The sequence below is a fragment of the Myotis brandtii genome, unplaced genomic scaffold (genome assembly GCF_000412655.1).
Source record: "Myotis brandtii unplaced genomic scaffold, ASM41265v1 scaffold143, whole genome shotgun sequence".
NCBI lineage: Eukaryota > Metazoa > Chordata > Mammalia > Chiroptera > Vespertilionidae > Myotis > Myotis brandtii.
This window is the reverse complement of record NW_005355115.1, coordinates 2,578,112-2,589,614: the sequence shown is the minus strand read 5'-3', so window position 1 is coordinate 2,589,614 and position 11,503 is coordinate 2,578,112. Positions and strand designations below refer to the sequence as shown.

The following is an 11,503-nucleotide window of genomic DNA, read 5'->3' as shown; positions in this document are numbered from 1 at the left end:
CCAACCCTCTGATCGGCCCTGCTCTGTGTGTGACATGGTAGAGCCATAACCTCTCCATCGGCCCTGCCCCGAGTGTGACAGTGGTGGCGCCCCAACCCCCTGATCGGCCCTGCTCTGTGGGTGATAGAGGGTGGCGCCCCAACCCCCCTCCACGGGCCTTGCTCTGTGTGTGACAGGGTAGAGCCATAACCTCCCCATTGGCCCTGCCCTGAGTGTGACAGGGTGCAGCGCCCCAACCCCCCTCCACGGGCCTTGCTCTGTGTGTGACAGGGTAGAGCCATAACCTCCCCATTGGCCCTGCTCTGTGTGTGACAGGGGGTGGCACTGCAACCTCCCCATCGACCCTGCCTTGAGCGTGACAGGGGGCGGCGGCCCAACCCCCCAATCGGCCCTACCCTGAGCGTGACTGAGGGTGGCATCGCAACCTCCCGATCCGCCCTGCTCTGTGCATGACAGGGGGCGGCGCCCCAACTCCCCAATCAGCCCTGCTCTGAGCCCGACCAGGGGCTGCACCTAGGGATTGGGCCTGCCCTCTGCCACCCAGGAGCAGGCCTAAGCCAGCAGGTCGTTATCTCCCGAGGGGTCCCAGACTGCGAGAGGGCTCAGGCCGGGCTGGGGGACACCCCCCCCGCCCCGAGTGCACAAATTTTTGTGCACCGGGCCTCTAGTATAAATATAAAACAAAAGACTAGTGAATTTGACCAGTATCCCAATTCTACAACTTAACCTCAGCCTATAAAGTTCTAGACTTGTTACCTTAAAATGCATCAGTAGCCCTGGACGGTGTGGCTCAGTTGGCTGCAGCACTGTCCTGTACACCAAAATGTGGCAGGTTTGATTCCCGGTCAGGGCTCATACCCGTGTTGCGGGCAGCAGGCAATAGATCTATGTTTCTCTCTCACCTCTCTCTCTCTCTCTCTCTCTCCCTTCTTGCCCTTCTTTCCCTTCCTCTCTCTAACATCAATTACAATTTTTTTTTTACAGAGAGAGAAAAAAAGATAAAACACACCAGTAGTCCCAATTCATGAATGCTATGACCAACTACTTAAGAGGACATATCTATCACAGTTCCTATATCCCAGTAGTTTATCAGAAGGGGAGGAAGGAAGAGAGCCCAACAGTCTGACCAGTGTGGGTATCAGCTCTGAATCTGCTGGCCCCCTTGGATTCAGCATTCCCAACCACAGCACTTTGGCATATAAAACAGATTCTCCCACTAAGGTTTCATAATGAAGCACCCATGGGTAACATATAAAGAAACATTTTTAAAGGCCCTAGTCTCTCTTCTTTAAATTAAAAAAAAAATTAAGCATAATATACTGTTTATACTATAATTATTTTGTAAAGAAAGGAAAAATATTAACTTTTAACCCGATACAGTTTATTATTGAGTTACAAACAAGAAAATGGAGTTATTAAAACTCTAATTATCAAATAAAAGATGTATTAGAACACTTCAATGACTATATGTTTTAATGTGAAAATAGCACTTCTGTTCCTTTAAGTGAATTAAATTTAAAATATGATTTTAAAAAATAGTTCAATAGCACTAAATGTTACTTTATAAACTGGAAATTTATACTTATAAAAGACCTGAATGCCATTTTTAAACCTAAAAATTACAATACAAAAACCTTTCATTTGCTGAAATTGCCATGATCTGAAGTGTCATTTACTTAATGCTTCACAGATGTATGATGCCAAATTGTTAGTCAGACTGCAAAGTATATTTAGTTAGGAAAAAAAATCTTCCAAAACATGTTTTCCTATATTTTACTGACATTTACATGCGGCACTATTTGAAATGTGTCATTTATTTGCACTTTATGATCTATAAATGAAGCTCTCATTTTCTTTTTCCAAATCAAACACGTTGTTATTGTGACCACATAATAGCTCTTTGTTTAAAGACACCATTGTGTGTATAATCCCTCAAACCAGGGTCATGTGCTACTTTGTCAGATTTTTAACTGGACTTTTCATCACACTTACTCTTTGACCTTTACCCCAAGAGTCTTAGTCATCACTGAACGGTTGCTGGGAGGATGTTTTGCTACACAATTGAGCCCCCTATTTATCACGAGCCTTAATGTGCTTGTAGTAAGCCTGGGTGCATTGTCGGGACAGCACTAATTTACCACCAGGTCAGTATTACAAGAGCACGAATAAAGAATTTGGCTAACAGTTCATTGGTCTGTCCTGTGGCAATATGAGTATGTGTAAATAAATGGAAAATTTGGTATCTATTAATATGTATAAAGGGCTTTTAAATGTCATGACTGTACCAAGAGAGTCCATTATGGATCAAGTACAATCAGCAATACTAGAGTAAATATGACTAAGAAACTGAAATGAAAATGGGAATATTAAGACAAAGGAATTTTTCTGACTAAAACCTATGTGAATAATTAACATAGCTCTCTGTGTATTACTCAGACCCTTTAAAATCTCTTATTACATTAACTGCAAAACAGTAGAGTGGGGTAAAACCTTTTATAGGCTCCCCAACAATGCACAGGCTGTTTCTGTAGCAGTTATAACTATGCATATATTAAATTCACCAATTTCCAAGGAACAGATTGTGTCATACTTTGCTATATCTGTAACACACACTCTCTTAAACATATAATGAAGTAAAGTTAAAAGCTTACTTACAGAAACTCAATTGTCGACTTTCACAGAATTCTGCATATTGGGCTGAATCCATAATTCGAGTTTGTCTTTCTGCTCTCTAATAGACAAAAATAAAAAAGCACAAAAACACTTTGAAAGCAACTAGACTATTGTATATGTTTTCACAGCTAAAACTTAGAACTGAAGTTCCATGTTCCTTGCCTTACTCTTGGCGAATAGATTAGCACTACCCAAAATACCATGACACATAAAATTAAAAGTAACCGTTTTGAAGCTTGTTTCTTTTGGAAATAAAGTTTAAAATACCATTTTCCACTCCTCTGTTATTGTCATTATAGTGGAAGAAGAAACCAAAGGACCTCACTTCTCAGATTGTGCGCTTCTAACTTTTCTAAACTGTACCATCCTTTAATTAAAAAAAAAAAAAGAAAAAAGAAAAGAAAGAAAGAAAACTGTGAGAAGACAATAACCAGTCACATAGGAAAATTGTTATTAATGATTATGGTCCATCTGCCCTAAAGCTGGGATTTTTAAATATTAAATAGGAGTCAACAAATGGGATCCATAGATTTCCCTTCAGTTAGAACATGGAGCCAGAGCTAACAAATCCATATTTTAAATTGCAAAGAAAATAAAGAAAAAGGTAAACACAACACAAATCCTTTCATCCGAGTCCAGGTATGACTCACAGTTTGGTATAGCTTCACTCGTGGGTTTCTGATTCAGTAGAGCAGATGTTTGCTGCTTCATTGTCCCACACGAGGTAGGATAATTATAATTCACCCACAGTTTGGTGGGAAAGAATACGACCGCTTCCGCTTCCTTGGCAAGGGAAGCATTTTGAAATGAGACAGGCTGGTACTTCTTGGAATGAATTTCTGGCCAGTAAAGGAAAAAATTCCCTGAGATTTTAATTTTTTTCTGCTTTGGAAGGACTTTCATCAAGTTTTCTTTATCATAGTTGTTGGAGTACATAAGTACCACTTACAATGTCTGTGGATATTTTTATATTTTTTAAACTAAAATTATTCTGTTTTTCATTTCATTTGATTGGGGGGAGTGATCAACTTAACTCCAATGATATATCAGTTGATGGGATGAGCAATGGTACACTAGTTTCAGCTCAATACTGAAAAGATATAGACGGGGTGGTGGGAGGCAAGTTAACATTTACTAACTACTGTGGTTCCTTCTAAGACCACTGAGTACATTTTCCCTTCTTTCTCTTCCTTCCCTCCCTCTGTCTCTTTTTTTTCCTTTCTAATCTCCCACACACATACAAACACATATATGCACTGACACAAACCAAGACTTTTGTTTACTTACTCTATAGTTCAAGTATCCTTTCTGAGCACATGCAAGTAAATATTACACACACACGTGTGTGTGTGTGTGTGTGTGTGTGTGTGTGTGTGTGTGTATGCATCCTTGTGTGTGGATACGAAACATCATGGTCCTTAAGGGTACAATACTTTGTGAATTTTATGTACTTAGAAGTATTTTTTGATATGTGAATGCATGACTTAGTTTTGTCCTTTTTAAACGTAACTGAAACAACATTTTTTGCTACTGGGGAACAGGAAGTAAGGATGGGATAATTTTTGTGTTTTGAACATAAATCAATTACTATTGTGCTTATTAAAACTTCTAAGACTGATAATACTCTATCATGGCTGTCTGTCTGTCTGAGTTTGACTATAGCAGGAACTTCTCAGGTTTGAATTTCTAGAAAATATCTGACATGGTAAATAAACAAACATTCACGAATGAACAAGTGCTACCATTTTAGTCTGAATCAGGGAAAATGGCTATCACCATAAGGCAGCCAGTCTTTTAAAGAGTGATTGTCTAGCATTACTATTTGTCTTCTTTGCTACTTTATAGCGAGGCAGCCTCATCCACCCAACACATGCTGGACAGAAAGGGCTTAGATAAGCATGAAAAAGACAAAGTTCCGAACGGGATTCTTAAGATGAACTTTTCTTCTACCAAGCTGAATAATCAAGATTTGACTTTTACATCTATGCTTAGGTCACTGATGTCCCAACAGTAAGCATTTCTAGAAATGGGAGTTGGGAGTACTTATCCTAAGAGGTTAAGGCTGCCAGGCTGCCAGCTATAATTGAGGTGTGTAGCTAGCTGGAAGATTCTGAGCCACGAAGCCTATCATTTGATTACATTTAAGAGACACTAAAAGCCTTTCAACGATTACAGCTAGCTTCATTCCTTCTCGACACTGTCTTCAGTGTCTGTTCTCTTTTCTTCATTCAGCATCTTAGTTTGATTTCAATTCCTCTGTCACTTAAGCAGTAACCTTAGATCTCGGGAGTGCCATGAAGCTGGCCCTCGGGCATGCATGGAACCATTCACTAAATGCCTAGCACACAGCAAACAGTGCAAAGTAGTTGACTCAACAGCAAAGATTTATAGGCATACAAAATGATGGCATGTTAGAGCTGGAGGGTGGCTTAACCTTCACCTCGTTCCATCCTCTCATTTTAAGGATAAGGAAATTGAGGTCCAGGGAGAATTCAGAAGTCTAGGCCTACTGATTCCTGAGCCACCTAGTTTCATTATAAAAAGCTGTCTCCAACCTGTAGTACTTTATACCTCCAATAATTTTCTTTGGAATTCTGTAAACTCTATACATTGTGTTACTAAAACATGTCCTGTAGCCCCTATAATTAACATGCCTAAACTATTCATGAGAAAATAAAATTAGTGGGGCCCTGTTTCAGCAAAGAAGGCACAGCCCGGGGAGTGCCGAGTGCACAGGTTGTGATGAACCTGACAGTGTACTGGATGCTGGAAAGGTGCCACAGGTGTGTGGAGTCACTGTTTCTCTTCCACCTTCTGGAAGCCACAAAAGGCAGGGGTGCAGGACCCCAGAGGTGGTATCTGGCTAAAAGTTGCCTTGTCCATTGACCTTGGTGGGGCATGAAAATATTACCATTTTCTATGTGAGCCATGGCCTGGAAAAGCATGCACACTGCTCAGAGCGTGGTGCAGTGAGCTCAACGTGAAATCAGACACAACCTGGGATGTGAGGATGATGAGGGCGGCGCCTCTCTCTTCCCCATGAATTGTTTCAAATAACCAAAAAAGAGAGACCAATGTGCCTTATAAAACAATTACCACCATTCAGCATCTGCTTATACTACCTCCTGTCCTTACACTATCACCTTAAGTCCTGGGGAAGAAAGGAAATACCTAACCTTCATGGACTCTGTGTTCTTTAAAAACAGTAACTATGTTTTGCTTCTATAATCAAGTATTGGCCAATGTTTAGCTTGGATTTACTGGGCCTCGGTAAATGTTTGCTGGCTCGCTGAATGACTGGGCAGATGGATTGACGGACTGAGGCAAAAGAAATGCATATAAATTCTTGTTGGCTGATCTAAAATCAGAAACTGTAATATCAGTAATCAAACTATGAATTCCAGAGAGGGTAGGTAGTCTTTTTAACCAAAGACCCATAAAAAAATCAAGACACTGGCCAACGATTAAATAAGTTTGGCTTTTATTTTCTGTGTTGTCCTATTTCCACTTTCCCTCTGCTCTATGCAGATGACCTGTTCTAATCCCCACGGAAGCACACACTGGCCGTCCTGTTTTACTCCTGCCACAGTAAAAACATCTCTGGAAAAGATGCAAGAGGTAAAAATCACACACCTAGTAAAGCAGCATGATCAGAATAACAATGCCTACTCTTTACATACAGCGACATCATAACCTTTAAGATAAACAGTTAATTTAAAGCATACAGTTCATAAAGTAAAACTTGGGTCCTAAATGACCTAGTCTGTGGTATATCACTGAATCATCAGAGTAGGTTTATCATAGTGTTTATTCATACTGAACATTCTCAAATTACTCAATGTTCTTCTGATCTCAGACTGCCACATGAATGTAAGGTCACTGCTGGGTTAGTCAGCTCCCGTATCTGCGAGACCAGTTGTCATCTGTCAGCTCCACCCACTCCGTGACTTCTTTAAGCATCAGCAGTGCTTTTTTTCTTTCTTTCTTTTTTTTAAAAATTAAATTTATTGGGGTGACATTGGTCAACATCAACATATAGGTTTCAGGTGTGGGTTTCTATGTTATAAGATCTGTATATTGTGCCGTGTGCCCACCACTCAAAGTAGCAGTGCTCTTGAACACTCAAAAATGTGCTACACGCTCAGAGGTTTTTCTGAAATGGAACTTCACTAGTGTTACCATACGGCGAAGGATTACCATATAGGGGCAGACATAGAAAAATTACTTTTGAAAGAATTACTCCTAAAATTTTCTAAACACTCAACAATATTTTTAACATGAATTGGAATGGCTCTTAAAAATGTAAACCAGAATAAGTTATGTTGTTAATTGTTCACTCATCTCACTACCAAGAAGTTACAGCCTTTTCTGGTTATTGTAAAACAAACTGAGAAGGCGAATGCCATGCCAGATGAACTCGTCTTGGGGTCCAACCGAAATGAAAACAGGGAAGCAAATAGCTCTACGATGCAGTACCTACTACAATTTGTGTGTTTGTTTAATCTTGAACACAGCAGACGCTTAGTATATATTTGTTAATTTAAATTTTTGGTTTAAAGTTTTTATTTCGATTAATGTGAAATTGGTTGTGTCTTTGAATAAGCCTTTCAGCGTGACAGGCAGCGTCTGCCCTGCCAGCACCAGTTTGTGTCCTTGCGTCTCAGGCTGGCAGACTTGCGCAGCACGCAGTTCACTTCCATCCTCCACAGGCTTTCAGTGAAGCGTATGAAAGGTTATAGAAGTTCTGTGCTGGCATATCTCTTGGCAGCTTTTCAAGACACATGACATTTATCTTTCCTCAGCAATACTGAATCAGAGAACATAACTTTAAACCGAGATGAAAGTTTCTCTGCTCTCACTTCCACCTCAGATTTTTAAAAAAATCTTATTTTGATTACTCTTAGAAGTCTTACATTGGAAATGCAAAGTCCTTTCTGCACAAAAAAGGCAAAATGCCAATGTAACCTACCAGCTTCTTCATGTTAGACAGAAACTGGTTGCTGGACTTGAAAACTTCAGATGGAGTGGTGGGCAGCGGCAGCCAGCAACCTGGCAACATGTGAATTATGGCATGGCATGCGTGTTCATGTACGTTGTGGTCTATTGGCAGCAGATCAGTGAACATCACAGAACGCTGAACAAACTGAGAAACCATACCCCCAACTCACAGTAAAGAAGAGAACTGAGGTGCAGGAAGGTTAAAGGGTTTACCTAGATTGTTGCAGAGGCAACCCAGTGCCCAGGAGGGTACTGGTCCTGCTGCTGGGTCAGTTCGTAACTGAAGATTTCCTTACTCAAGAGTCAAGTGAGTCCCCCTTGAAACATTCGGTGGACTTTCATTGCCGTTATGCCGATGCCCAGCTCATCATTTGGGCCTGGAGTGCTGCAACAGGTTCCTAGCTGGTTCTTTCCACATTTTTAAGCTCCCAGCCCACCTGGGCACAACAATGTTAAATAGAAAGAGAAAAGGCCTCGGCACACAGCAGGACCTTCCCCCACTCCATCCCACACCATTCTCACTCTCTGCATCATAAACTGAAACAAATGGCTCTCACCATCAAATTCAAGTTCAAATGCTTGGTCTACAAATGCAGACATAATCTGACCCATTCTAGATAGGCAGACATTATTCTCACTAAAAGGTGACATTTTCTTTGCTTTCTCTTTGTCAAGCTTTGCCATATCCCTCATTGCTGCCCCCTGCCCTTCCTTCATGACTGTGCTGGCCATTTCCTCTCCCACCCACATGGCAATTTAATGCCTTCCCTTCCAGGATAGGTACCACCTCCTCTAGACAGTTTTCCCCGAAGGTCCCAGGTGACATGATTTCTCTCTTCTGAAACATATTTGTTCTTCTAGATAGCATTATATGCACTTTTCTATGTGTGCTACTTTTGTCTCTCCTAAAAAATTATACCTATAAGAATGTATTAATGGAAAAAGCAAGTTGTTAATTAGAATGTAGGCACCTAGATCCAGTTTATGTTTAAATCCACACCGACACACCACACACGAGTGTGCAAATGTTTAGAAGCATATACATTATACTTTCAATAGTATTTATCTCTGGGGGTAGTTCTAGGAAATTTACTTTTGCAGTTACACATTTCAGTACTGTTTTAATTTTTTTCTTAAGTGAATTACAATCAGAAAATAACTTTAAATAAAGAATCTTTCCCCTTGAGAAAATCACAGAGAAAAGCACATGCTTGGGTAGATGTTCAGAGAGACAATTTGAATATGTTACTGCGATATTGAGTGAGTCAGCTAAGAATCCTGACTGATGTCATCTTCAAATCAAATGTTTAAGTTTGTCCCAGAATTTTCTCTGAATTATATAATTGAATAAACATATTTTGTAGCCTAAACAGTAAAAGTTTCCATTGGTGCTAATTTGTTCTCCCAGTGAATGTTATAATTTACCAATTTTGTGTGTCTAAGGCCGTGGTCGGCAAACTGTGGCTCGCGAGCCACATGCGGCTCTTTGGCCCCTTGAGTGTGGCTCTTCCTAAGCCTTAGGAGTACCCTAATTAAGTTAATAACAATGTACCTACCTATATAGTTTAAGTTTAAAAAATTTGGCTCTCAAAAGAAATTTCAATCGTTGTACTGTTGATATTTGGCTCTGTTGACTAATGAGTTTGCCTACCACTGGTCTAAGGTATTAAGAATGTATTAGAGTACTCATATGAAGTTTCCTAAAGAAATAACTGTGGAGTCTAGGAGGACATTCAAAGGATTTAAAAGGAATTTCATGCTAAAAATAAGTGAGTAATTCTCAGCAAGTACAAAGCATCAGTGATTAAGAAACACACAAAGGGATATTTGTGAAATTAGTTCATAACTGAGTTGTTTCAAAATATTGGATTTTGGGGTCTATATTAATCAATGTAACTATAGGAGTTTTTTCTTTTGTCTATATTTTAAACTATCAAGAGTAAGGATAAATTGGTTGCATAAGGAAAATACAGTTTTTATTAAAATAAAAATACATTTAAAATTGTATAATGTCTGTTTAAAAATTTTAAATATGGCTTTATTAAACTAGTAGAGGGGGAAATTATACGCAATAAAATATTTCCTGTCCTGGGATAGAATGTGTGCTAAGAAAAGTGTCGTTTTTTTCCCCAATAACCTAGTACCATACAACCCAATACCGAGTTTAGCTGTCAATCTTCATGTGGTGTTAGTACTAATTTTTACTAATGTTCTCCTAAAACTGTAAACATGCTCTATAATAACTAAGCTGGCAAATAATATGAAAAGCTATATGCATTTCTGCCCAAACTAGTTCTCAACGTAATAGAAGACTGACATCTTTTTTTTATTTTCCTAATTGAGGACACTGTAACCCGTTCTTGTGGTTTTTACTTGGCTGTATCTCTAAAAGTGAACATGCTAGGTTAATATGTGTAAGCTCTTGAGGTATTCTGAATGACGTTCCTAAAAATCCTCATTGTTTATGTCATATCCGGATGAGCTGAGATGGCTTTAGAGTCTAGCAAATATACAAGGATACAGTTAAATATTTTGGTCATTAGGGTAAAGCTTCACAACACTGTCTGAAAAATATGTACAGGAAGCTACTATTACACAAAATTCAGTTCATACTTTTTCTTTATTCTTGAGTTAGACTATAGACCGTTGCATTTTGATGTAGCCAAGATCACATTCTCAAGCCGTCTAAGACGCATACCGAGCGGAGGTTGGCTTTACTTAGGCACAGGGAAGGTCTGGCTCCTTTAAAATAAAATGCTGCTGAGGGGAAGCCTGTCAGTGCAGCCTGGAGGGCTCTCACCATCCTCCCCAGGGAGGCATGGAGCTCTGCACACAGCAAGAGAGGGCCCTGCTGACTTTTTCCATAAGGATTTTTTTTCCTTTGAAAATAAAGTTTCATCTTATATTACTTCATCAATTTAATTCCCTCTAAGCAAGTCCAACCAGCTGTACTTTTAAAATATATCTGGAATAAACCAAGTCATCTCCTTCCACCTTCACTGACTCTGCTCTGGTCCAGGCCATCACTGCCCTCTCTCCCCTGGATAACTGAATAATCTTCCAATGGACCCTCCTGCCTCCACTTGTCCTCTTCTGCTACCCAACACTGCACAACAGCCAGAGTAATCTTTTAAGAAATGAAAACTGGACCATACCATTTATGATATAAACTTCAATAGTTTCTCCTCGAACGTAGAATAAAACCCATCATCCTCAGAATGGCCTATGAAGTCTTATATAATTTGGTGCCCAGTTTTCAATCTGATGTCATCTTCGTTCACTCCCTCATTCCATTCCAGCCACACTGGCCTATCCTGCTGTTTCATGAAAATGCTAAATATTTTCCTATCCTAAGACCTTTGCATTCCTCTCTCTGTTCAGAATCTTAATCCCACATCACTGTCTGTCTTGCTCCCTCACTTCCTTCAGGGCTCTGTTCAAAGATCACTTTTTCAGAGAAGCTTTATGGTCACTTTATATAAAATAGCAGCTGCCCCCCAAGTCACTCTCTATCCATTCTCTGGGTTGTGAAAACCAGAATTGTCTTCAAACATTGCCAAATGTTCCCTGGGGGCAAAAATCACGCCCAATGAGAACCATGAGTCTAAGGGGCAGGGGACTAACACTGGGCAACTCTACCCTATGTGCCAGATGCCATGCGTGGTCCGTTACATGACCTCTTCTAATTCTTCCAGATAGGATTGAATTGCAGGGAAATACTGCAGATATGATTCCTATTTTTACTTATTTATTTTATTATTATTATTTTTTAATTTCTTTATAGATTAAGGTATTACATATGTGTCCTTATACCCCATTACCCCCCCCCCCC

At 39.8% G+C, this 11,503-nt stretch overlaps 1 protein-coding gene across 3 annotated transcripts in view; it reads right to left on the bottom strand.

The window, feature by feature from the left end:
* SUPT3H (SPT3 homolog, SAGA and STAGA complex component) overlaps window positions 1–11,503 on the bottom strand; it is a 451,623-nt gene that overhangs the window by 117,172 nt on the left and 322,948 nt on the right. For all 3 annotated transcript variants that reach the window (XM_014535365.1, XM_014535364.1, XM_014535366.1), the window contains one exon: window positions 2,656–2,731. In XM_014535365.1, coding sequence (XP_014390851.1) covers window positions 2,656–2,731 — 76 coding nt within the window. The remainder of the gene's footprint in view (window positions 1–2,655; window positions 2,732–11,503) is intronic.